The 27,004-nt window shown below is 44.4% G+C and overlaps 3 protein-coding genes across 5 annotated transcripts; 2 read left to right on the top strand and 1 right to left on the bottom strand.

The window, feature by feature from the left end:
• Positions 1-94: 94 nt before the first annotated feature.
• Positions 95-13,923, top strand: SPAG7 (sperm associated antigen 7). Its single transcript, XM_001366167.5, has 7 exons — positions 95-306; positions 11,832-11,899; positions 12,124-12,212; positions 12,617-12,701; positions 12,811-12,900; positions 13,012-13,168; positions 13,378-13,923. The coding sequence occupies exons 1-7, from the start codon at positions 222-224 to the stop codon at positions 13,485-13,487; spliced, it is 684 nt and encodes a 227-aa protein (XP_001366204.1). The 5' UTR covers positions 95-221; the 3' UTR covers positions 13,488-13,923.
• An 850-nt stretch (positions 13,924-14,773) lies between these two features.
• Positions 14,774-20,591, bottom strand: ENO3 (enolase 3). Of its 3 annotated transcripts, none has more exons than XM_007483255.3 (12): positions 20,573-20,591; positions 19,630-19,740; positions 19,213-19,308; positions 19,015-19,073; positions 18,747-18,816; positions 18,486-18,619; positions 16,949-17,171; positions 16,654-16,851; positions 15,965-16,166; positions 15,300-15,408; positions 15,033-15,091; positions 14,774-14,936 (listed from the first exon to the last, which is right to left on the bottom strand). In XM_007483255.3, exons 2-12 carry the CDS (start codon positions 19,712-19,714, stop codon positions 14,867-14,869), a joined length of 1,305 nt encoding a protein of 434 aa, XP_007483317.1. In that variant the 5' UTR covers positions 19,715-19,740; positions 20,573-20,591; the 3' UTR covers positions 14,774-14,866. The 3 variants fall into 3 exon arrangements, with proteins under 3 accessions (XP_007483317.1, XP_007483316.1, XP_056673692.1); XM_007483254.2 differs by having other exon boundaries at positions 20,447-20,585; XM_056817714.1 differs by lacking the exons at positions 19,630-19,740; positions 20,573-20,591 and adding an exon at positions 20,447-20,467.
• Positions 20,592-22,579: 1,988 nt separating this feature from the next.
• Positions 22,580-26,772, top strand: PFN1 (profilin 1). The gene is made up of 3 exons (XM_001366045.4): positions 22,580-24,168; positions 25,938-26,130; positions 26,387-26,772. Exons 1-3 carry the CDS (start codon positions 24,037-24,039, stop codon positions 26,482-26,484), a joined length of 423 nt encoding a protein of 140 aa, XP_001366082.1. The 5' UTR covers positions 22,580-24,036; the 3' UTR covers positions 26,485-26,772.
• Positions 26,773-27,004: the final 232 nt, after the last annotated feature.

Raw genomic sequence — 27,004 nt, 5'->3', positions numbered from 1 at the left:
AGCGCGGACGTTCACATCGCGCATTCCCAAGCTTCTCCGAGTAATTAAGAAGCCCCGGCAACCTTTGCTTCGGACCCTCCTTCTCCTTTAATAGGCAGAGCAATTCAACTGGGAGGAGGACGAGAGGGGAGGAGGGATGTTTTTCTGCCTCCGGCAGTCTTAAAGGCATCTCGTCCTTCCCTTTAAGGCGGCAGTGCCGCCCCCACATAGTCGCTTTCAAGATGGCGGACCTACTGGGCTCTATCTTGAGCTCGATGGAGAAGCCGCCCAGCGTCGGTGACCAGGAGACCCGCCGCAAGGCCCGAGGTAAGGAGCCACTCTGGGTACCCTGCTCCGGGCTCACGGGAGTCCACTCCCTGCTCCCAGCTAGGCGCCCCTTAACTCTAAAAATCCCCCTCTTGGGCCCACCGGCGCCCCCTTGAACCCTCCATTGGACTGCAGCTTTGCCCGTCAGCGGAAGGAGGACGGCAATTGGCCCCCTGCTTGTTCCTAGGCCCAGCTCCTTTCCCTTAGCCTTCCCCTCGACTGTCCTTGATTCCCATTAGTAGAAACACCCGCTTTTCTCTGCCCCCGCTCAAATGGAGCGCTTCGATTGGTTATCCTGATTTAGGCCACACCCATACCCTTTATCCCTGCCCCAAGCTCCAATTGGTGGATGGACCCATTCTTCCGCTCTTTGCCTCAGTCAGTCAGTTTGTTTCAATTAAACTAGCTTTAATTGAGTGCTTCCTGTGTTCTACTTAAAGTGCTAGGCCCCGGGAATACAAAGACAGAAAGAAACAAACGCCACCTTCTAGGAGCTTCCATTCTAAAGCGGAAGCGAGAGCATATGTAAATTATATGGAATTGAGTCTGTAAAGTAGCCCTTCTTGGAGGGAGGAAACTCCTGGGTAGAAATCCATTCTCTGACTCATACTGGAAGTGTGCCCCTGGGCAAGGGACTCACCAAGAGCCCAAGATGACTCAGTCTTAGTTTCCTTAGCCTCAGTTTCCTCATCTGTAAATAATAATTTACCACTAAAAATAACATTGTATCCTAGCTTTGTGATCCTGGGCAAGTCACTTAACCCCCATTGCCTAGCCCTTACCATTCTTCTGCCTTGGTACAAATATAATAGATTCTAAGGCGGAAGGTAAGGGTTTAAAAAAATAACAATTTTATAATATAAGCAATATAATAACTTACTACGTATAACTATATATAATAACTTAAGTAATCCTAATATTATCAATTTATATTCATATCATCTACCTCACTGGCTTTTCATGAGGTTCAAATGAGACAACATACATAAAGTGCTACACAAACCTTAAAACACTTAAAACAATGCTGGTTAGTTGCAGAAAAGATATGGACCAAATGGGTAAAGGGAACCTGGAAGTCAGTCCCTTACCATAGGAATAAGCTCCAGTCTATTCCAAATATTCCAAAATACAAAATTGTTAAGATTGGCTTTAGCAATTGAAAATGAGGAAGTCATGTAGAAAGTGGTGGCTTCTTTCCTCAAAGAAGAGGGATTCTTTGAGGCCCAGTTTGAAGAGAGAATGAACTTCAGAGGTGGGTGTCAGTTTTAGTGCAAATGCAGAGCCTCTAGCTGAGAGAAGGCCAATCCAACTGGACTAGAAAGTACATTATTTTTCTTCCTTAAACCCATCCCTCTTCCAAAAATTTCTGTTACTTATCAGGGTACCGATGTTCTCAAAGTCCCAACCTAGGCCCCTAACCTAGGTATCATCTTCTAATCTTTGCCTCTGCTCCTCCCTCTCCTATATCTCATCTGTTGCCCAAGGCAACATCTTTTCAAATATGACCCCTTTCTCTCTTCTGACACTACCACCACTCACCCCTTAGCTACTCCAATAGCTTGCTAATTGGATCTGCCTATGAAAAATCTCTCCCAATGCTTGTCTATTCTCCATTCAGCCTCCAAAGTGACTTTACTTTAGTGATAATCCAGCTGTGTCACTTTCCTATTCAATAAACTAAAGTGGCTCTCTGTCAACTCCTAGATCAAATACAGAATCTTCCATTTGATGATCAAAGACCTTCAAAACCACCCCCCCCTTCCCTAACTTTTTTCCAACCCCACCATGTGTTCTTCAGTACTCTCCACTTCTCAGCTCTGGGCATTTTCTCCAGTGGTCCCCAATGCCTGAAATGTGTTTCTTCCTAATCTCCTCCTTGAGGCTTCTCAGATTTCTTTTAATTCACAACTAAAATCCCATCATCTATAGGAAGCCTTTCCCAACCCCTCTTTAATTATAGTGCCTTCTTTCAACTATTTCCTATTTATCCTATAAGTAATTTGTACATTTTTTCTATTTGCTTTGTCTCCCTCTGTAGATTGTGAGCTCCCTGAGGGCAAGGACTGTCTTTGCCTCTTTTTTTTTTATCTCTAGCACTTAGCATTGTGCCTGGAATGTAATATTAACTGTCTAACTTGACTAGAAGAAAAAGAATAACATACAGTGCAGCTGGAAAGAAAGACTGGGGCCAGGGCTTTAAAAGCTAAACAAAACTTATTTTATCTTAGGGAGTCCATGGGAATTTGAGTCAGGAGAGTGAAATGATCAAATCTAGGCTTAAGAAAAATCCCTGTGGCAGCTGTGTCTAATAGGGAAACCTCGAGGCAAGGATTCTAGTTAGGAAGTTATTGAGGTAGTAGCAATGTAAATGGAAAGGTTTCAGTTTAAAAAATTGCAGATATAGAAATGGCAAGATTTGGCAATAGATTGAATATGGTGTATGAGAGAAAGTAAGGGGTCAAGGATGAACCCAAGAGAAAGACTAGAAGATTGGTTCCTGTCCAAAAACAGATGAAGAGTTGTGTTTTGAACATGCTAAGTTTGAAAATTCTCTAGGACATCCATTATGCAATGTCCAGTAGGCAAAATTGGTCGTGTGGGACAGAAGCTCAAGGTTGGGGCAGAGGTTAGATATACCAAAAGGGAGCGCTCAGTTAGAAGTGATCATAAGGATCATAGATTTTAGAGATGGAAGGAACTTTGAGGACCCAGAATCTTACCCCTTTGTTTTACAGTTAAGGAAAGGTCAAGTGACTTGTTAAGGGTAACAAGCTAGTAAGTGACATTTGAAATCAGGTCCTCCTGACCCCAAGTCTTTGGCAGCAAAGGGAGGGGACAAGAAGATGATAAGAAAATGTCACTAAATTTGTCAGTTAAAAAAAAATCATTTGAATGAGGAGGTCAGAACCCAGACTGAAAAAGATTGAGGAGTGAGGGCAGAGTAAGCAAAAGCAATTAATGGAGAGAACTTTTTCTCTGAGTTTGGCTGAGAAAGGGTAGACGGATAGATAAAAGGCTGAGGAGAGGGAACACGCATCCCGGAAAAGGTGAAAAATCCTAAGGCTTGAAGGTTAGACTGATTGAGGGGGATTTGGAGGGGAGGGGATTGAGAGGGGCTAGTGAAGGCTCACCACTACCAAGCCCGGGTGGGGGGCAGCTGAGCAGGGCGTAGGAGGAGACCGTAAAGAGTTTAGGAGGGAAGATCAAGAAAGAAGAGGTGGTTCTTGGCCAATGGATTCAGACTTCCTGCCAGTTCAAGTAAGAGGGCAGGTCCTCCGCCCTAGAGGGGGAGGAAACGGGGAGGGGCGTGTGGGCGCCCTGGAAACGAGGGAAGGTTAGGACTTTGTGGCTAATTAGGGAGAACCTTCGGCCCGTTCTTCTTCTTTTCCTTTTTAGGATCTGCCTGTCCAGAAATGGAGCAATCTTATTGGCTCTCTCCTGCGGTCCATCCATTTGAATCGAGTTCTTCTTTCCCCGCCCTTTGCTCCCCATGGCTCCTATTGGCCGGCGCCTCTGCTCGATGGCCTATCAGTAACAGCCTCGCCCTTCGCCCTTCCCCCTCCGTTCCCTGACTTCTAGTGCTGCTCAGTTCTCCTGGTGCTGGGCTGTGGCCTTTTGAGACCTTTCACCCCGAAGGTGTACATACTGTCTATTTGTGGTGAGCTTTCCTTTACCCCTGGAGCATGCTAGTTCTTACTGACTATAGTCTGGAGTAGAAGTATTGGACTGGACATTCCCAAGTCTTCCCAGCTGTTGAGCTGCGCTGGACTGGGCTGGCCAATCCTCATCCATGGTGCACCTTCTGAACTCTCCATACCTTCCAACTTACTATATTGGTCTCCCCCCCAGGGTGCTCCTTTTATTCTTCTGTTTTTCTTATAAACTCCCTTTCTCTCCTCTATGTCATCCCTTGGCCAGAGAAAATAGAAACTCCCTGAATCGACCTGTATGATGCCTCCTTTCTCTCCTTTGCTGGCTCCAGTCTTGGAAGAAGAGGTGGCCCTTCCCTTTCCAAAGCCAACTATTCTCTGTCCTTTACTCCAATCCCTCCTATTTTCTCTAGTAGCTTCTCCATCAATAATTTTTGCTCTTTTATCTTGTCCTCACTTACTGGCTCCTTTTCTGCTGTCTGCAAACATGTGTAAGTGCTTTCTGGCCTCTTTACAGAAATCCTCCTTTTGATACTGCCTTTCATTCAAGCTATTGTGTTTAACACCCCCTGCATTCTCCCTGAAGGCTCTACCTCACCTGACTTTTCTCAGGATAACCTCTATATCTCCGTTCTTGACTTCCCTTTGACTTTTGTGGCATTGTTGATTTTTCTTCCCTAAGCCTTCCCTCAAACTTTCCTTTTTGACTTAAGGGAAACACCATCCTCCTAGGATTGAAACCAACCTATGGTTGAAAACTTGTAATAACTGACTCTTCCTTTGACTTCAGGTTGCATATTCAAACATTTATTATCTCCACAAAGTCTCATGCATTCACCCTATGACTCTACTCACGTTGTTACTGCCTTAAGTTAAGAACCTCATCATCTCTCACCTGAACTTTTGGAATAGCCACCAGATTTAATTGGTACCACCATCTAGTCAATGAGTTTCAGCTTCTTGGCTTTATTCTTATTCTCTTTTTCAACATCCTTGTCCAAGTTTTGTTGCTTGTACTTTCAGAACATACTTCAAGTCCATCCTCTTATCTCTACCCTTCTTACCACAACTCTTGTTTGGATCCTCCTCATTTCTTATCTGGAACTAATTATAATAGTCTCCTAATTGAACTCCTGGCATCCATATACATCTTCTGTACTACTGCTAAAGTGTTTTCTGCAACTTCTTCTTACCTCTAGGATAAAATACAACTTTCCTTAACTAGACATTAGAAGCTCTCTTCTCAATCTTGCACAGTGCCTAGTACATAGTAGACTCTTAACAAATACTTGTTAGTTTCAGCCACACTGACCCAATTACTGTTCTCTAAACTTGACAGTTGGTTACTTCTCTTCCTCTCTTCTCCCTCCCCTTCCCCAAACTTCAGTGCACTCCCTACCTCGTCTTTCTTTATTAGAAACCTTAGTTTCCTTCTAGGCTCAATTCTTCGTGCCACATGCTCCAGGTGCCCTTTCTCCCTAATTTATTAAGTTTTCTACTGTTTCTCTTATTTTGTTCTCTCTGTAATATAGTTATACATACCTATGTCTGTATTTCCTCAGGAGAATATATGCTCCTTGATGGCACTGACTTTTTCCTATTTTTCCCAACCTAGTGTAATATCCTCCACATAATTGTTGTTTAAGTCATGTCTGACTCTTTACCACTACATTTGGAGCTTTTTTGGCAAAGATAATAAAGAGGTTTGTCATTTCCTTCTCCAGCTCATCTTTACAGATAAAGAAACTGAGGCAAACAGTTAAATGACTTGCCCAAGGTCAAACAGTAAGTTTGGGTCTGTGGTCTGGTAAGGTCTGAGGTCACATTTGAACTTAGGTGTTCCTGATTCCAGACCCTATGCTGTATTCACTATGCCATCTAGCTGCCTGCACAATAGGCACCTAATAAATGCTCTTACAATTAGATTAGTTTCTCTCACTCCAGTCTCTCCAACCTTTCTTTCATTGGTATGGGTACATTCTTTGCACAGTTACCAAAATAATCTTCCTAAGACATGTGTTTGAGTCCATGTCTTCCTTATTCATTAAAATCCTTTAGTGGCATCCTACTGCTTATAGGGTAAAATACAAACTTTTCAGGCTGAGATTTAAGGCCTCTTACAAATTGGCCTTTCCATCCTTATTTAATATTATTCCGTTGTATACACTGTCTGTACCAGTCAAACTAAATTTGAAATGCCCTCTTCTACCCCTGTTCATTCACAAAAGCTATGATTTTGGAAATTGAGATAGAAAGTTGCCCTAACCAGTGTTGTTTTACCACCCTCTGTGCTAAAATCGCTTAACCTAAACCCACAGTAAAGTCAAAGAAGTCCATTATGGGGCCATATAAAACTGGTAGTACACCACTTACAACATTATTCGTATAGAACTAACTGTACCACAGAATACTAAAGTTTCCCCTAAAGTCATGTTTTCCTGGAACTGATTAATTCTGGTCACTGAAAATATGAGACTACAGAGCTAGAGGAGACTTTATCTTTTAGACCAACCTCTTTGTTTTGCAGAGAAAAAAGAAGAGGCTTGGTTCAGAGTGGTAAGAAAACTTGTATCTTTCAAGCTGGATAGCCTAATGGCATCTCAAACTCAACCTGACCAAAAGAGAATTCATTATTTTTGCCACCAAATCTCTCTTCTAAACTTCTTTTTCTGTCAAAGGCACCAGCATTCAATCTTAGTGTTTTGCTCAATTTCCCATTTTACCTCAACGCAGTTTGCCAAACTTTGGTAGTTTCTAGCCTCATAACCTCTCAAATTTGGATCCTTCTGTCTACTCACAGCTGCCACCTTAGGTCAGGATTTCATTGTCTCTTGCTCCCCAACCCCAGTGACTCCCTGTTGTCTTTTGGATTAAATATAAGCTCCTCTGTTTAGTTTTTAAAGCCCTTCACAATGTGGCTCTAATATGTCTTTCCAGCCTCATTGTACTTCTCTTTCTGTTCTGTGTGATCTACCCAAACTGTTCTTGTCCATGTTTTTGCACAGATCTTCCCTTGTGCCTAGAATGTACTCCTACATGTACTATCCTTCACTACTACCTCATGAAACTCTTTTCATCCTTTAAGATGAAGCTAAAGTATCACTTTCTACATGAAGTCTTTTGAGATTTCCCATTCCCTTTCTCCCTAACTATTTTGCATTTATTCTATATATGCTTTTATATGTGTGTGTATATATACATGTGTGTATATTCACACATACAAACATATATACCCAATCACACATTGTTCACAGTAGAATATGTCAGGGGCTCAGTGGATAGAGAGCCAGGCCTAGAGTTGGGAGGATCTGGCTATACTTCCTAGCTGTGTGACACTGGGCAAGTCACTTAACCCTAGTTGTCTAGCCCTTGCCCCTCTGATGTCTTAAAATTGATACTAAGATAGAAGGTAAAGGTTTTTAAAAAAAATAGAATATAAAAAAACTTACATATGAGTTTTTATATTTAATCCTGGCATACAAAATCTCTTATTAAATGCTTATTGGTTAATTGTTTCTCCAAAATTACACATCTAGTTAGTGACAGAGCCAGGAGTAGAACCTAAGACTCCTGACTCCTGGATTTGGACTCTTTTTCTGGAATGAAAGTTGAAATGTATGCACGAAAAAAGCAGAGAGAAACAGAGCCCTGTGGAACACATTTAGGATGCTAGAGAAGAAAGAATAGGTAGGGGAGCCAGGTATCTAGTAATTCCTTCTTTTGTCCTGTTTATCACAAAAGGATGGTAATAATTTCCTTCTTAGACCTCTGTACTCAGGATTCTTCTAAAAAAAAAAAAAAGATAAGATGCCAAGCTGACTTCTTAGAGGTCACAGGGGACACTTTCTCCCAAAAAACTTATCCAAATAGATTGTGAGATCTTTGAGAACAGGAACTGTGTATTATAATAATATAACAACAAAATTTATTTAGCACTTGCATAGCTCTCTACAAATATTATCTCATTTTGTTCTTATAACAAGCCTGGAAGGGGAATACTATTTCTATACTGATATTATAGATCAGAACACTGAAACAGATAAAAGTTATTACCTTGTCTATGGCAACACAGCTACTAAATATCTGAGGCAAGATTTGAACTCAGGCCTTCTAGATTTGCAAGTCCTGTGCTCTATCCACTGTGCCAGTTAGCTACCTTCAATTTCCCTGCTTTCTATCACAAGTTTATAACACAGTGCCTTACATGTAGTGAAGTTCAACTATGAAATTGTTATATACCTTTCACTTATCTGATGTAATTCTTATGCCCAGAAAACCCTTAGGGATTCTCTTTTACCCAGTGAGGATCACTGACCCTAGCATTCAGAGCCCCAGATTTTCCTTACCATAACTTTAACCAAATGGGACTACTTACTGGGCCCTATATATACACCTCATACTTTCCTACTCTTGGGTTCTTCTCAAGCTGATTTCCTAAACTCAGAAAGCTTGTTTCTCTACACATACACATACTTCTCCCTATTGAATTCCTACCCAACTGGCTCAAATGTCATCTCCTCAGTGGAAATTTTCCTAATCCTCAGAGTTCACACAATCATGGATTTAGAATTGTTAAGGGCCCTGAAAGATTATCTTGTCCAATCCTGGCATTTTACAAATGAGAAAACAGAGACTCAAAAGGCTGAGTGATTTGCCCAAAGTTGGTAATGGCATTTTTGTTTTTACTTCTCTAACATACTTAGCATGTAATATTGTGGATTGTAGGTGCTTCCTATATGATATTATAATAATGAGGAGTGGAGAGGTGGCCCTGGGGTCAGTCCCCTCTTGGCTATAGGAGGTCCTGAACCTCTCAGTGCCTCAGGCAACTCTTTTAAGGCTTTAAATTGCAGGGATAGCTAGGTGGTACAGTGACTCCAGACCAGGAGTCAGAAGGACTTGGGTTCAAATCTGGCCTCAGACACTTAGGTGTATAACCCTGGTCAAGTCACTAAACCCTAATTGCCTAGCCTTTATCACTCTTTTGTCTTAGAACTGATACTAAAGAAGAAGGTAAGGGTTAAAAAAAAAGACTTTAAATTGCAGGGCAGGTGCCAGTTGGCATTGATGAATTGTTTCCTCTTTGGGAGGTCCTTATATACCAATGGAATCACAGATCCAGGCCCAAAGTAATAATAAGAATAATAATAATAGCACTTTATGTACAAACAATTTTGTGTATTAAGTGTAGTATTCTCTTCATTTTATAGATAAGAAAACTGAAGTGACTTAAAGTCATAAGAACATAGCCTTAAAGTTGGAAGGGACTTTAGATACTTTCTAATTGAATCTCTTCATTTTATAGTTAAAGAAACTGAGACCTGGAGATGGAAAGGAACTTGATTGAGATCCAGTGTTCTTGGTGCATAGAGGTGGTATTTGAACTCAGATCTCTAAAGTGTTTATATCTCCATCCTCCTAGTCTTATTTATATTGGGCTTCTTCATCCATTATATACAGCCAGACTGGATTCTCTCTTAGATGTGCTTTTGCATAAGCTGTTTAATGGACCCTTTCCTTGTCTTGACCTCTCAGAAGCCTTATTTCCTTCCAGGCTTAATGGAGCTGCCACCTCCTCCAGACCTCCTTTCCTTTTTCTTCTTAAATTAGCTTGTATTTACTTAATAGTATATATGCTGTATCCTCCCTAGTAGAATGTAAGGGGATGTTACTTTACCTTCCTCACACATAGCTTCTCTAGTACAGAGTAGGTATTTAATAAATATTTGTTGACTCTCTAGTGATGGATGAGCATGAATCATATTTTTGTCAGATGGATAACCTTTCCCTAAAATAGAGATTCTTAGCTATTTTTGGTGTCATGGACCCCTTTGGCAGACTGGTGAAGCCTATGGACTTCTCAAAATAATGTCTGTCACCTATATTCATAATTGAATGAAATGCTACCTTTCAGTTAGTGAAGACAAAAATGTCATTTTTTCTTCATCCAATTCTTGAAATCTATCCATGATCCTTAACTAACCCCTGCCCTAAAATATAGAATCAGAGTCTTCGCCCTGAAAGTCCCAAAACACAAGATAACAGGGGCTGTGGATTTAATCCCTTACCAGAACAAGAATCTCTAAAATATAACAGATTGTTACTCAGCCCTTGCTTGAAGACCTCTGTGAGAGGGAGCCCACACTACCCTTTTGGACAACTTTAATAATTATGAAATTTTTCCTGTCATCAAGTCTGAATCTGTTTTTTTGCAGCTTTTACCCTCTTTGGGCCTTTCTGGGTCAAGTGGAACAAGCCTACTCCTTATTTATTTGTTTAATTTTTTTTTTAGGTAAACCCTTACCTTCCATCCTGGAATTAATACTGTTACTGGTTCCAAGGCAGAAGAGTGGTAAGGGCTAGGCAATGGGGGCCAAGTGACTTGCCCAGGGTCACACAGCTAGGAAGTAGTTGGGGTCAGATTTGAACCTAGGACCTCTCATCTCTGGGCCTCGCTCTCAATCCACTGAGCCACCCAGTTTCCCCTTAGTCCTTCTTATTCTTAAAGACAGCTCTGGTGTTCCTTGATAAGTTTCTCTTCTCTAGACTTCTCCAGTTTCTTCAGATTATCCTCATTCAGCATGATCTGACTGCCCTTCTCTAGATACTATTGATTTTCTTTTCCCTTTTCCCCCCAAAGGGGACATCCCCTTGAGCCTTGGTGACCCTTTCTGGCAATCAGAGCTTTTTACAATCTACTTTTCTTATCTCATTATATAACATTCCCTTCCATGAATGTTATAGTCCAGCCACACTGGCCTTCCTGTGCTTCCTACACTATATGCCATTTCCATCCCTGGAGCACACCAAACCCTTCTTTATCTGTCTCTCAGAATACTGATAGATGCCTATAGATTGGAGAATTGTTCAACAAGTTATATGAATATATTAATATAATGGAATATTACAGTGCTATGAGAAAGGACAAATGTGACAAATATAGAGAAACATAGAAAGATTTACCTGAACTGATGCAGAGTGAAGCAAGCTTGGCAAGCCAAAAAAAATTTTATGAATGCAATGTAAATGCAAAGAGCAACCACAAACATACAGATACACACTCTCTTTGCCCCTGTCTCTCTATTTCTTTCTCTCCAATTAGAAGTAAATATTGGGGCAACTAAGTGGCTTAGTAGATAGAGTATCTACTACTGTCACTACTGGAGGTAGCAGGTTCTGGGTTCAAATCTGGTCTTAGACTCTTCCTAGATGTATAAACCTGGGCAAGTCACTTAACTCTAATTGCCTAGCCCTTATTGCTCTTTCCCCTAGAACTAATTCTTAGTATCAATTCTAAGATAGAAAGTAGGGGCTAAAAATAATTAAATAAATAAATAGAAAGGACAAGTATAGCCCCAAAAAAAGACAGAAAACACTTTTTCTCATTTGTTTACAGAGGTGGAGAACAGGGCAGGGGGAGGAAGCATTGCATTATCTGTTTTGTTTTTAAATGTATTTGTTGATTCTGCTTACTTTTTTCCTTTTCCTTTTTTTTTTCTTTAAAAAAATATTCATTATATGGGATAACCTGGGAGAGGGTTGAAACAGGGATGTAGAGGGAAATTTAGTTGGTATAAAAACAAACCAAAAAAATTTATTTTTACAAAGAGTACTATTTCTCTTGAAATAGTTAATGCTTAGCTCAAGCACCCACTGTCTACATGAAGCCTTTCCTCCAAATCATCTTGTATCTATTTTGCATATATCTATACATTGTACATGTTGTCACTCCCAATAGAATGTTAGTTCCTTTGGGCAGGGATTATTTTACTTTTATCTTTGAAACCCTAGCACCTAACACAGGTCCTGGCACATGGTAGGTGGTTGGTAAATGCTTGTTGATTGATTGCCCACGGCTTCCTTTCTCACTTCTAGAACAGGCTGCTTGCCTGAAGAAACTGCAAGAGCAGGAGAAGCGTCAGAAAGTAGAATTTCGAAAGCGAGTAAGTGTGGCAAGAAGGAGAGAAAGTACATTTGGGGGGCACTCCTTGAGGTGCAAAATTGGGAGGTTGGGTGGATTTTCTAGGAGAGGAGGAAGCAAAGAACATTGGATATGAAGAAAGCTAGGAGACATGAAAGTGTAGCTTGTTCCATCTGAGTACAGTAGGATGGGAGTGGAGAGGAGCACCCCCATCTTATGGCTTCTCTCTTTCTACTTCTTCCCAAGATGGAGAAAGAGGTGTCAGATTTCATCCAGGACAGTGGTCAGACCAAGAGAAAATTCCAGCCAATGAACAAGATTGAGAGGAGTATATTGTGAGTGAAGGGAGATTAGGGGTGGAGGTGGAGAAGGGGGGGGCAGGACACTTGGGGAAGTAGTCATGATCAGAGGATTAGGTTCAGAGTCAGAATGCCTGGTTCAAGTCACTTACCTTTGTGACCAAGGACTTGTCCTTGCCTTTAATTTTCTGACTTTCAGTTTCTTCATTGGAAAAATTATCAGTTGTAAGCATCAAATGAGAGGTGTATGAGATGGATGTAAACAGTAAAATTGTAAATGTAAGATTTTTGTTGTGATTATTATTAAAGATTAGGGTAAGGGTGGGAAGAAGTAGCAGAGGGTTAGAGAGTCCTTTATGAGGGGTTCACAAACCCTCCTGGGCCCTCTGCTCCTTTTACCTTTCCATACACACTCACTCTTCCTCTATTCCTCACCCCAGACATGATGTTGTAGAGGTGGCTGGCCTGACATCTTTTTCCTTTGGGGAGGATGATGAATGTCGATATGTCATGATCTTTAAGAAGGTGAGAGACATCCTCCTTTTCCCTTTTCCAAGGGGGTCAGGGAACAGACCCATTTGGATCAAGGTGGAACCAGTAGGACCTTGATTATGTAATTTTCTTCATTGCCAAGGAGTTCGCCCCCTCTGATGAAGAGCTTGATTCATACCGTCGTGGGGAGGAGTGGGATCCACAGCAGGCAGAGGAAAAACGGAGACTGAAGGTAAAATACACACCTCTGCTGATTCTGGGCTCTCCTACCCTCTATTTTAATAGAGGACAGGTATCTAAGCCTTTAACCCCAAATTCTACTTCCTCCCATTCTTCCTTTTAGGAGCTAGCCCAATGGCAAGAGGAAGAGGCTGCCCAGCAGGGCCCTGCTGTTGTGAGCCCTGTGAGTGACTACAAAGACAAATATAGTCACCTCATTGGAAAAGGGGCAGCCAAAGATGCTGCCCACATGCTACAGGCCAACAAGACCTATGGCTGTGGTAAGGAGATGGGAGCACTGCCATAGGCAGACAGAGGTAGAGGGGGTGAAGTGAGGGAAAAATAAGGGGGAAAGGAAGGAAATTTGGACTTAAGGGAGAAATGGAGCTCTAGATGCCTTGGTCTTTAAGGGTGATGGTGGTAGGATGGAAAGCTGAGGACTAAGAAAATTCCTAGGCCCCTCACATCCCTCCTTTGCTCCTATTCCTAGTTCCAGTAGCCAATAAGAGGGACACACGCTCCATTGAGGAGGCCATGAATGAGATCCGTGCCAAGAAACGCCTTCGTCAGAGTGGAGAGGAGGGGACTCCCAGCTCCTAGGCCCTTTGTCTTTCCATCTCCTCCCCTTACAACCCAACCCCCTGTGGCTTTGAAAAGGGGAAATGGGGACATGGATGAAGTTACAGGCACTACAACAACTTGTCTTGACTTCTGATGACTATGTCAGGGGTTGACCTCTGACCCCAATAGAGCCATTAGGATGGAGAGATGGGTATGGAGGCTCTCCTAGGGTGGTATGGTCTGAGTGGTTTTAGATTTTTTTTAATGTTGGGGAAATGGGGTAGCTGAGTGAACCGCCTTCCAATTTTCCCTAAAAGATGTGTGACAGAATATGAGTGGGTATTTAATCTATATTATCCTTCCTTCTTCTGGGGGGTGTTTCTCCTCCCTCAAAGCTAGGAGTAACTTTATGCTCAATAAACAACGGTTTGACCCCATGTGCTTGTTTGTGCATGGGGCAAACTAGATATCTGAATCCTTGCTGGAAATGACTTGAATGGGAAGAAACACATGGACCCTGGAACAAGGATATTTGCTTTGAGGGCATGGTCAGACCCTAGAATTAGAATATTTAGAGCTGAGAAAAACCCTTGTATTCCCTTATTTAACATGAAAAAACTTGAGTCCCAGAGATGTAAAGTTGACTTATCCATGGTCAACTGGGGGTGGGTGGGTGGGGGTGGGAAGGTGGGTGTGGTTAGTGGCAAGAGCTGGAACTAGAACTTTCAGATCTTTCTTTGCTGCTGTACCCTATGTGCCTCTCAAAGTTAGTTTGTTTTGTTTTAGTCAGATTTGATCCAAATTTTCTTCCCCACACAGCCATATAAAATACAGCTGCTCCCCACAACCTTCACTTTACCCTTACTGGGACTCTTTACTTCTTTGGCCTTTTCCTACAACTTCTGTTCTCAGGGACTTGTCTCCTTCCCAGACACACCCAGCCCACCCTTCGTTTTTATATCATATTCTCCTTCCTACAAACCAGATCGAAACTTCCTCTCTGACCAACTTTAGTTTTCTCTTTCTTACCCTAATGGTCATTTACTTGATATTTATACAGGGCTTTGATTTACAAAATGATTTTACATCTACCGTTTTGTTTGGTCCCCACATCAGCCCGAGGAGGTAGATGGTAGATATTATTACTTCCATTTTATAAATGAGGAAACAGACTGAGAAAGGGGAAGGTCATACTGACTTTCTCTCAAGTCTGTTGCCTTCAAGTCTGCGATCTTTTCATTCCACAGTGCTGCGCCTCCCTTTCCAACATGGATGTTCCTTTCTCTTGTGTCCTTTTATAATCTCAAATCATGACACCCTAGCCATTTTTGCTGTCCAAGGGCTTTATTGAGAGAAGTGGTGGAGAGATGGTGCTGAACTCAGATGCCTCTGTCAGTCTAGGAAAGGGCTCCTTCCATTTACTTGGCCTTGGGGTTACGGAACTTCCGCCCAGCAAAGACAGCCTTGTCTCCAAGTGCCTCCTCAATCCTTGGCAGAGAATGAAAGAGCAGTAAGAACGGCTGCTTCCTGTTCTACCTCTGCCAAAATTTTCCCTTAGGCACCCTTCCCCTCCAACCATGGTACCTCATGAGCTGGTTGTATTTGGCCAGACGCTCAGAACGACAGGGTGCCCCAGTCTTGATCTAATGAGGAAAGTCACAGGGTCAAATGGAGAAAAGCCATAATCTAGACATTAGAAAAGAGGAACCCTCAAGTATGGGTGAGGGGACTCAGGAGTTCTGCCCAGCTGGGTTAGGATCTCCAGAGAACTTGGGTAAATGGGCTCTGAGAAGGATCTGGTGGGCACAAGGAGATCAGGGGAACTCTTTAGAAATAGAAGCTGTTTCCTACCTGGCCAGTGCAGAGTCCCACCACTAGATCAGCTATGAAGGTATCTTCAGTTTCCCCAGATCGGTGGCTGACCATCACTCCCCAGCCATTAGTCTGTGCCAATTTGCAGCTATAGAGAGATGGACCTAGCCTCATTACAGTGAAAAGATCATCTGCTCTAGAGTCAGAGGACTTTGGTTAAAACTCTGTCTCTGACATCTACTATCCAGAGGACCATGAGCAAGATTTGACCTCCCTTGGTTTAAAGATGAATTTCCTTATCTGTTAAAATGGGAACCTGGACAGATGGCTTGAAGTCCCTTCGAACTCTTAGTCTGTGATGCCATGATCCATTTGGTTTGAACCCAATTCATCCAACAACCATTTTTAAAGTACATACAATGTGAATAAAGAACTTGGTTGGGAGAGGGAGGTGATGGAGAAAGGATTATGTATATATACAACATATATCTGGGATTCTTGACATGGTGATGGTGATGGCCTTTTGGGGGAGAGGAGAAAGGAAAGATTTTATTACCTGGAGTTTTCCTGGTGAGGTTTCTGGATAGAAGGAGATTGATTGGTGGAACAGGGGTATTTTTGAAGAAAAATGACTCATTCGTGGATGAATTTCTAGAGCATAGGGTGATGCCCCCCTCCCTCCAGCTCACCCATTGGGGACTCACGCTTGGATGGATTCGGTGACAGAACCAATCTGGTTGACTTTCAGTAGGAGGCAGTTACAGGCTCGCTTTTCCACAGCCTGGGCAATTCGCTTGGGGTTGGTGACAGTGAGGTCATCACCCACAATCTGGATGTCAACTCCCGAAAGGAATGAAGTCCAGGTTGCCCAGTCATCTTGGTCAAAGGGGTCCTCAATGGAAACCACTGTATGTGGAATGAAGGAGATCACGTGGACAGGGTTAGAATAAGACCAGAGAAAGGTTCCTTTAAATGAAAAGAGCAATTGTCAAGGGTCCAACTCATGGATCTAAACCTGGGCAAGAACACTGGATTCAGAGGACCAGTATTGGTAACTACAGCTCTGCTTCTCAGTACTGGAGCGACCCTGGGAAAACCATTTGACCTGACTAAGCATATTTCCTTTTCTATAAGTTGAGGATGTTGAACTAGTTGAGATCTCCTCTAACTCCCAATTGAATGATTTCTAAGCCTGAGTTTCCTCATTTGAAAATGAAAAAAAAAAGCTCCTTTTAAGCCTTTAATCACCAAATAACAAGCTATTATTAGATGTAGTATAAAGAGAGACCATTAGGATCAAAGAAAAGACAGTAAACAATATAAATTGGGGAGGAAGAGATAAGAGCCCCAGAGTTCTGGAAAGGGAAGGGAAAAATGGGGTCTAGTCTCTCACCAGGGTAATTCTTGATGAAGCTCTTATATAGCTCCCCCAGCTTCTCCCCAGAGATGTGCCGGGCAGGATCATCAGGAGATTTGAAGTCAAGATCATATTTCCCATTTCTGTAGAACTCGGAGGCAGCAACATCCATGCCAATCACCACCTTGTCTGGGTAACCAGCTGCCTGGATGGCTGTTTTCAGCAATTCAAGGGCTGAGGGCAAAGGGGAAATTAAAGGAGTAAGAGTAAAACTCCCATTTTTTTCTCTGACCCTATTCCATACCTTTTTCTTCCCACCCCACTAACTAACCTTCATTATTCTCCAAAATGTTGGGAGCAAATCCACCCTCATCACCTACATTCGTGGCATCCTTCCCATACTTGGCCTTGATGACACCCTTCAGGTGGTGGTAGACCTCAGCCCCAATTCGCATTGCCTCTTTGAATGATGCTGCCCCCACTGGCAGGATCATGAACTCCTGCATAGCCAACTTGTTTCCAGCATGGGATCCCCCATTGATTACATTGAAAGCCTGGGGGGAATTAAGTGGAGAGAGGTTATGATTCTGATCACTGCAGGAGAGAGGGAGTGTGGTTAAGACTAAGACTATAACATGAGGACAGACCTAAATTATAGAGGGAAGGCTGGAGATTAGATTCAAAAGACTCCCTAAAGGAGGAAGTTAGTTCAAAGATTCTGGAAGAAACTCAAGACATGGTCCCTAGTCTCAAATGGCAAATAATCCCTTGGCACAGAGACTCTGGTACTAGTTGATTCTACACCCACCACATTTCTTATATCCATCCCTGTCATGCCATTCTCATTTTATCAGCCCACCTGTTTACCTGTCTCTAAGCCCCAAATCTTTCCTCCCTGTTCCCATCATTCCTTCCCCCCCCCCCCCACTTCAGATTCAATGGCCTTCAATTTTCTTGGTGCAGGTTCATTCTTCACACAACTTCTATACTTGTCTGAAGCAAAAATATGCTTTACTGGATCACAAACCCTACTTTATCATAGCATAAAATACAAACTTCTTACCTATCACTTAAGGCTATCTATACCATTAGATTCAACATATGTCTAGACTTATATTAATATAACAAAATGTGATGACCAAATGTCCCATGAAATAATATTTCTTGTAGTTTGGGGCATATACTAGATAACCCACTCTCCAATTTCTTTGTTTAATCTGTGTTGCAAACATCCTGGTCCCCTGTTTGCGCCCCACTCCCACCTTGTAATACATTCCCTCCCACATTTTTGCCTGTTGAAATCAGGATTACAAATTTAGAACTGGAAGTTCCTCTACCTAGCTCAGGTATTATCTCCTCCAAGAATGGATATGTACCAGGTGACACAACTACTACCCCCTGTTGGAAGGAATAGTTTTTCTGCCTTTATTAAAATTCTATCTTGCAATATGCCTATTTGTAGTTTATATAGGTTCCTCCCTATTAACCTGTAAAATTACTGAGGACAGGGCAGTGTCCCCTTTCTTTTTTATGTCCCCAGTGCCTGGCACCATGCCTTATAAATAGTAAGAACTTAGTAAATGTTTGTTTTTGTTAGGTTAAACTCCATTTGAGATATGAGTGATCCAAAGTACCCAAAGGACTACAGGGAATAGGATGAGTCTTAAGGAAAGACACTCCTATCCCCTTAACTTAGAGAAGAGAATGGGCTGAGCTACAAAGCATCACAGAAGGAAGCTATATTATAGGAAGAGTTCCCCAGGGGTGTTGAACTAGGCTTCTGAAAGAGTGTTTATCCTTGAAAAGGGAGAGAACTCCATCTTTCTTTGGGTCAAATTGAAAAGGGCCCAGTGTCAAGAAAAGCTAACCGGCACTGGCAGCACAAGTTCTGGGTTCCCAGCGAGGTCCGCGATATGTCTGTAGAGAGGGACACCCTTCTCTGCTGCTCCTGCCTTACACACAGCCAGAGACACACCCAGGATGGCATTGGCCCCAAACTTGGCTGCAAAGAAACCAGTACTGGGTGTGAGATAGTTCTTCAATTTGGAGTAAGAACCTTTCCTACCCAGCCCCCCTCTCCCATTAGACATGGGTTTATTCACCCTCTCCCTTAAAACCCTATCACTTACATTTGTTCTCTGTCCCATCAAGTTCAATCATGAATTTATCTATTTTTTCTTGATCCACAACACTCAATTTCTGAACGAGAGAAGGATATATGAGACACAAAATAAAAATATATGAGAGGGAAGGATGTGGTTGAGTCATCTCACAAAGTCTTAGGCAAAGACCTAAGAGGCTCAGGTCATTGGCAGTGGAGGGTGAGGCAGGAGAAAGTATGAAGAAAAGGGGTGTAGGTAGATTTGGGGAATTTCCAGAAAACCCCTTAACTATTACCTTCTCCAATAAAGCAGGGGCCAAAGTCTTATTGATGTGTTCCACAGCCTTCAGCACCCCTAGGGAAGAGAACAGAAGATGGGGATAAATAGTTCTGACTTTCTAAGCTAAGTAAACCCCAGGTTCACAAACACTCTCCATCTGGGATACCCACTCTCCTCCCCAAAGAAATACATTTTCTTTAGAGTGATATTTGACCTTTCCCCAGGTATCTGCTTTTGTCTCCATCTCTCAATTCCAAAGCTTCATAAATCCCAGTGGAGGCCCCGCTGGGGACAGCAGCTCTGAACCGGCCTGAGGAATCAAGGGTAGAAATGAGTTAACTACTCTGCTCTTAGAGCCTAAGTGCAAGGACCCTTGTGTTCCTGGGACCTCACTTCTGAGTCTTGGAGAGTTGGAGAAGTGATGAGGTAGGATTAGCTGAGAAGCAGTCTGAGAGGAATTAGAGTTTGGGTGATTTAAGGGACTCAAATCTTGTGTGGGCCTGGAATTTGCCAAGAAGGGGTAATGGGGAATTGTGGGTCATAGAATCCAAGATGGGTTGTGGAGAAAGTGAGAAGTCAGGAAGGAGTGTGTTTGGAGATACATTTGGGGACAGGCATGCTCCCTTCTCACCTTTGGCTGTGTATAGATCTACTTCCACTGTGGGGTTCCCCCTAGAATCTAGAATTTCTCTTGCAAAGATCTTCTGCATTGCCATGGCTGTGGACTTTATCAGTGAGGAAGCTTTTAAAGGACCAAAAGGGAAAAAAAAAAGAAAATCCCATGCCCTTTAAGTCTTTCCCCAAGCCAGGGAGGCAGGTGCTGGTTCTAAAAATAGCCTTAAGAAAGGTCAGACCAGAGGCTCAGCTCCCTTTCCTTATTCAGAACTCCTCCCATCCCCCCCACCAATTTATAGTAGAAAATCTTTTCCCTTTTAATTGCCCCCAAATCTTTTTCATCTCCCCCCACTTTTCCACACTCTCATCTTTTCCTTCATTTCATCCCTGTTATCCTGCCATCCTATCCATGTCCCCACCTCCAGAATACCAGTACCATACCTCTTCTCTTAATCTACAACACCACTTCTAATTCCTAGTTCTCCCATCTCCTTATTCTTCCTCTGCTCCCCCAGCCTTGTTCTGTTTCTCTCTATTGTACCCCTCCTTCCACTCCCATCCTACTTACCCACATTCTTCCCCATCATTCTCACTTCTTGTCGTACCCCATCTCCCTCTCCCCTTTGTTCCATTTCCCCCAAATCCTCTTGCCTTTTAGGCTCTCCTCCATCCTCTTTCCCACTCAACCATCTCCAGCCTTCTCATTTTCCTATGTTAGCATTAGAGGGGTGGAGGAAAGAAGGTAAAGAAAAACCACACACACACACACAGAGAAAGTAAAGAACCCCCCCTACATCCCCCCTTCTTTTAGAATGGGCCCCAGGAGGTCTCACCACAGCTGGCGGTCCTTAGACAAGGTCTGGGGGTATGGACTGCTGCTGGGACAGTGTGGGGATATCACTCCTAAGCCTGGCATTTATTGCTGACCCCGCCCTCTGCCCAGCCCCTCCCCTGCCTACCCTTCCCCAGCACCGGACTGGCGACCAGCAATTGCCCACCAAAGGCAAATCCATCGTTCCTTATGCACTTCCCCAACCACCCCCACTGATGCTGTCCCTCCCCTTGATTTCACCACTCACAAAAAGGGCTTATTTGGGGTTGGGGGGGGGGGTGCTATTAAGCCTTCCTCTCACGCATTGCCTGGGTTGAATTTCCAACAGCAAAGGTTAAAGGTGGACCTTTTGGAAAGGGCAGATGGGTAACTTGAGCCTCTACCCTTCCATGCATGGTCTGCTGAGGGGTCTTGGGGGAGGGGAGGCTACACTCATCCACATACTTCATCCTAAGGAGGCACGGTCAGCTGTGGGTCTTTGGGTCTTCAGTAGAAATTGGGAGACATCAGGGTGTCTAACACCACTGTGGTAGAAACTTAAGTTTCTTAAAGCTGCTGCTCTCTTCCCTCAGGATTCCCCGTTCAAGAATCAGTTCCTAAGAGAGGATCCCTGTTCCTCCCAGATAATGGGTAAACTGAAACAGAACTTTCTTGGTCTCAGTCTTTCTTTGTCTCTTTCTTGATCCTTCTCTGTCTCCCTCTCAGTTCTCATTTTTCTATCTGTCTCCTTGTATTTCATTAGAATCTCTCAGACTCGCTGTTTCTCTAGCCTTTGTGTCTCTATATTAATTAGTCTTTCTGCCCTATATTTGTTTTTCTATCAATTTCTTTGTAGTTGAGTCTATCTGTTTCTTCACTTCTGTTCCTCTATGCCTCCCTCAATCTTTCTCTTGATGTTTATCTTCATCTGAATTTCCCCCAGTGTCTTTCTATTTGTGTCTACCTCTCAATGTTTAGTTCAAATATAGGCTTACTGAACACCTGTTGGTGATGTTGAGGAGACTCCTACATTGGGAAGTTAGGCTTAGATGACCTCTGAAGTTCTTTCTAACTGAAAGTATAATTTGGACACTGCTTGTTTTACTGTGTCTCACCAAATGTCTCCAGTTTCTTTAGATCCTGGTACATTCAAGAGTTCTGGTTTTGGTGTCAGAGAACTCAAATTTGATCTCTGTTTCTCTCATTTACTGTCCCTGTGATTGACCTTGAGTATTGGAGGCCTCAGTTTTCTCATCTCCTCTGCCTCTAGTCCTATGACATACATATGTCTATTTTTTGTCAGTGTTTATCTTTGATTATCCAAGTATTGTAATTTCTAAGTTTGTTTCCCTTTATCCGTTTCCAAGTCTGCCTCTATTCTTGAGTTTCTGAGTCTTGTTTCCTCATTTTTATTTCCCAGTCTTTATTTCTGCTTTCCTGTGTCAATGTCTTTTCTGTTTTAGTACCCACTACCCCTGGATAAATGATTCCAGCTCTTGGTCTTGAAATTAATCTCTGCCTCCCTCTATCTCTTAAGTCTGTATCTTTCTTTGGGTCTGTCTCTCCCTTTATCTTCAAGTCTGTCTTTATGTGACATTATTTGTATTCCTAAGTCTATTTTCATGTCTTCTTTTATCTTCAAGTCGTCGACCTTTCTTTGCGTGTTTCCCTGTGCTTAAGTCTATCTTCGAACTTCTCAGTTTTCTCTGTTTCTTTCTGCTTCTGAATTCTTTAAATCTTTCCCTCAGTTAATTTCTCTAGTAAATCTGAAGCCCTCCGCCTCCTCTGGTTCCTCTAAATAAGACTGCCTCAGGCAGAGAGTGAAGCGCTTTTGAAGAGGGAGATAAGCAAAGGGCCCCGGCAGGGAGTTCATAGCGCCTTCTCCCAGACTAGGGTTCTCTTCCCCCAGGCGCCAGAGACTCACACTCCGTGACTCACCACCCTCCTAACCCCCAGTCTGCGCCACCAATCAGTAGGTCTGAGTCACTGGGTCTCGGGCTTCTCCCTCTCCACAATCCCATTTCCATCTAAGCCCAGGGCCGACTTCATTAATCTCGCCCAGGCCCCTCCTTCCCCAAAGCTTATCCAGAATCAGGGCCCGCCCCCCTCCGACTATTTTCCACCCCGCCCTCCGGTGAGTGTAAAGGAGTGGGGTGGGGGGCCGAGATCAGGCGATCCCGGTAGGCGAGTGCCTGCCACGAGCCCTAGAATTCGGCACCGCCCAGGGAAGGACTTAGGGCGGCTGCCGAGAGTGGGGATGGACATCTGGGTCCACCTGGGAGGCAGTGACCCCAGTGGGCTTCTGGAAAAGAAGTGGAAGCAAACCGACCGGAAGCGGCCAAGCCCCTGATTGGGGGGAGGGGAAGAAGCTAGCTTAGTCTGCCCCTGAAGCCTAGATCGCTTCGGCCCCGCCCCGTACCCAGCGCGCCAGGAAGCTGGCAAACCACTGGGCGTCCCAGCAAAAGTTTAGAGAAAAAACTACCCCGGCCTTCGTTCCCTCAACGTGTCCCTGTCTGTCCCTCTCTTCCCTTACACATGAAGGTAACCAGTTCCTCCCTGCCAGGAGCTTCCATGGGCCCCGGCTAGTCCAGTCAGCCTCTAGCCCTGCAGCAGCAGGAGGCGAACGGTGCGCGACCGGTGAGGACCCGCACTCTGGGTGGGGCTCCCGTGCAGCCGAAAGCGGAGGGATATTTCCCCTGCTGGGCTAAAGGTTGCAGAGAGCAAAGTGAGATGGGGGAGTGGCACGTGTAGGACCCTAGAGGGGCGATGGTGAAAACTCGCTAAAACTTCTTCCCTCTGCTTTCTCCCGGCCATAAGAGAAAATAAAAGGCTGCACTAGCGGGAGGAGGTGAACCCCCCCCATCCTGCTGCTATCCCGGGGTGAGACACGTCTCCTTCCCCTCTCCGTAAAAAAATTCCGGGCATGCGTATCCCCGCGCAGGCGCAGCTGCGGACCCTGATTTCCACTTCCACAATCCCCACCCCTCTACTGCACGGTGGGGAGGAGACTTTTCCTTCCATCCCAGCTTGCCTCGCCCATCCTTCCCCAAGTTCCGGCTCCTCCTGGTCTTTTCGAGCGCATGCGGCTGAGTAAGCCATCCCAGAGCTCCGAACTGGGGGCTGGGGGCGAAAAAGAGTGTTAAAAATTTAACCCGGATTATGCCAGACTTTCCTACGGTTTGCATTATTTGGGGTTTACATAGTCTCGCTTTTCTCTGTTTTTATTCCCTACCGGAGTTTGATTCCCTAAAATGAGACACACATCCCAACCTTACATTCCCCTCCCCAGCCGCCCGCGCAGAGGTCATTTTATTGCACTCGGCAAATTTGACAACGGAGAAGGGAGGGGAGGGGGATTTTGAAAATTTGTTTTTTGCAAAGTTTTTGGTCTCAGGGTAGGGGGAGGGGAAAAGAAGAGGCTGCCCCGCCTCCACTGTCGTTTGCAAAAAAAAAAAAAAGGAGGGGGGAGGGGGGAAGGAGGAGCAGCAGGACGAGCAGGAAGCAGAGCTGAAGGCAGCAGAGAGAACGGAGCTGCGAGCCCGGACAGCAGCGCGTGTCCCTAGCTCCGCCACCCCCTTCCCGCAGTAGCAGCAGAGCCAGACCGCCAGCGCTATGGCCGGTTGGAACGCCTACATCGACAACCTCATGGCGGACGGGACCTGTCAGGACGCGGCCATAGTCGGCTATAAGGACTCGCCCTCGGTCTGGGCCGCCGTACCCGGGAAAAGCTTCGCCAATATTACGGTATATAGAGAAGGGAGCAAGCTAGGGCCTGGAGATTGAGTTTGGGGGATGGGGGTAAAGTTCATTTTGGGGTGCATTGAAAAACGAGAGATGCATTTGGAGGTTTGGTTGAGTTTTTTTGTTGTTTTTGTTGTTTTATTTCATGGCTGTTGGGGGGAGGGGGGACACAGAGCAATAGTTAGGGGCAGAACATCCGGGGAGATTGGGGGCCGTGAGGGTCGGTTTGGCCGAGAAATATCGGCTAGCCCGGGTGCTAACAGGACATAAGTGGATTTGGGTTGTTGTGGGGACACTTGGGCCCTGCGGGGAAGACGCCAGGGCTGGGGTAACGGGACAAGGGGCAAAGAAGTGGTTTCCCATCCTTCCCTCTTCTTCAAGGCCCGGCTTCTCTCCTCATCGCCACATTTTTCTTTAAAAGACTTTTTGCGCTTAGGCCTTTAAATTGATTCTCAGGTTGCATTGCAAACCCGCCCTCCCCCCATGACCGTTTTTTCCCCAAATTCCTGGGACTCCCGCTCCGTAGTCGTTCCAGCACCACCACGGTTCTGAGGGAGGGCGTTACATCCGGGGCACAGGGCGGGGAGGGGCGCCAGCCGCCCGGTTCATCGGCCACTTCCGCCTCCCCCAGGGCGGGGCGGGGTGGATGGGAGATTTCCCCCCATAACCTTTCTTTTTTTTCTTTAAGGGGATGGCGGGGCGCCCCTCCACTTCCGGTTGCATGCATACGCGCCCCCACTCGTTCCACCATTGTTCGTGCTCATGGTGGTTGTGGGGGGGAGCCAAGGCTTCTTGGTGTCTGAGGGTTACTCCCGGCGTGGCCTGGCCCTCTTAGTTCAAGGCATTTCCATCCCCACCACCTCCTTTAAACTTCTCCGCAGCCCCCATCCCTATTTCCTTATGGCCTTACTCATTTGGGGACCTGCTGGTGCACCCTTCCTCGATGGTACATTTGAGAAAGGAATAAATCCCTTTCTCCGCCTTCCCCCATTCTGTTTTAATGCCGGGAGTGGGATCAGTAAAGGAAGTTTGAGGGAGGGATTTGGGATCCATAAAGGTCAGAGGGCTCTCTCCCCAGTTTAGCCAGCCCGGAAGTGGGGAGGGGGAGCGGAAGTTCGAAGTGGGGATTTCCGGGAGCTCAGTGGCCGGATGTGGGGTTGGTGGGCTGTGTGGAGTGTGAGGGAAGAGAGGCTGCTTGAAGTTCTTTCAGATGTGAGATACCAGCTTTCTGGAATTGGCACCACTACTACAAAAAAAAAGTTTTCTGATTGCAAGTTTGCAGAATCCATTAGATTCCCACTTCTAGTTGTGATCTGGGCCCCAAACCACCAACTAATGTTCTCAGACCCAGGAATCCAGGGCCCCCACTCTGAGCTTGGCTGAGTCTTTGCCCAAATAAGGGCATAGCAGCTTTGTTCTAACCCCGGCCCCTCCTCCTCTGCTTCTGCTTTCCTGAGGGAAAAAGCCATGTGCTTTGATATACCCCTCATCTTTCCAGATTGTTGGCCCACATTGCTTTACATCTTAAGTTTCCTTTTGAATTTTGGACTGACTCTTCAAATTCTCTAGCCTTTAAGGGGAGAAAAAGGGAGAATTTAAGTGAGTTCTTTTGAACCCTAAGTACTTGTGTAATGATACATTTGTTTAAATTCAGACCCAAACTTCCTTGGAAGAATTATCTCCACAAAAGTGGGGTGGGAGAGAACCACTCAAATTCTTGGGTTTTTAACTTCACCCATATATATGTATCTTTCCCTCCCTCTATACTATAGGCAGCTGAAGTAGGTGTATTGGTTGGCAAAGATCGTTCAAGTTTTTTCGTAAATGGGCTGACACTTGGGGGCCAGAAATGTTCAGTGATCAGGGATTCGCTGCTGGTAGATGGAGAGTACACCATGGACCTTCGTACAAAGAGCACTGGAGGTGCTCCCACCTACAACATCACTGTCACCATGACTGCCAAGAGTAAGTTGTGACTTTGTATAGATACTCTATATTGAAGGCAAAATGTTAAATGGCAAAGCCTTTTTAAGTGTTTGTGTTATTGGATAGAATTTTCACTTTCCAATAAGGGTGTGTTTACTTCCTTAGCTTTTTAATATCCTGTTTTTCTACCAAGAACAGTGTATATAAGGTATTAGGGAATGGGATTGGTTACCAACAGGTGATGGAACAGTGCTAGAAATGAGCACTGAAAAAAATCTTCCTTTTCTTCCTTTAGCGCTAGTCCTGCTGATGGGGAAGGAAGGTATCCATGGGGGAATGATCAACAAGAAGTGTTATGAAATGGCTACCCACCTTCGACGCTCTCAATACTGACCCTCCCTGCCCCCCTCCTTCCCCAACGCTTCAGCACCATTTCCCTCATTTGTTTTTTGGGCCATTCCCCCACCCACTTGTTGCTGCCAAAACTACACCTGGGGGGGGGGCAGGCTGGATGGACAGGCGAGCCCCACCCCCCCCTCCTTTTGAACCTCCTTCCTGTGTGTAGTTGGGAAGTTTTTTGTTTTGTTTTTGTTTTTTTTTGTTTGTTTTTTTTTTGTTTTTGAAAAAAAAAATTTTCTGGAAACTTATATTGGAATATGAATAAAAGATTCTACTAATAAAGGTGTGTGTGATGAGGACTGGGAAGATGACTTACCATCTCTGGGTTCCTAGGAAATGGTATAACTGTTCTGGAAGGGGCCTAGGAGACTTTGCTGTTATAAAACTCCTCAAAACTCCTAAGGTGGGGGAGGGGTACCTTTTCCCTTTCTTAGAGGATTGGAGCCTCCTAATAAGTCCTAGGAAAGTAAAGTTGATTATTATTTCAGCTATACATGGGACATTTTATTTCAGG

The sequence above is a fragment of the Monodelphis domestica genome, chromosome 2, assembly GCF_027887165.1.
Source record: "Monodelphis domestica isolate mMonDom1 chromosome 2, mMonDom1.pri, whole genome shotgun sequence".
NCBI classification, from domain to species: Eukaryota; Metazoa; Chordata; class Mammalia; order Didelphimorphia; family Didelphidae; genus Monodelphis; species Monodelphis domestica.
The sequence above is the reverse complement of the archived record's forward strand: the minus strand, read 5'-3'. Positions and strand labels throughout refer to the sequence as shown.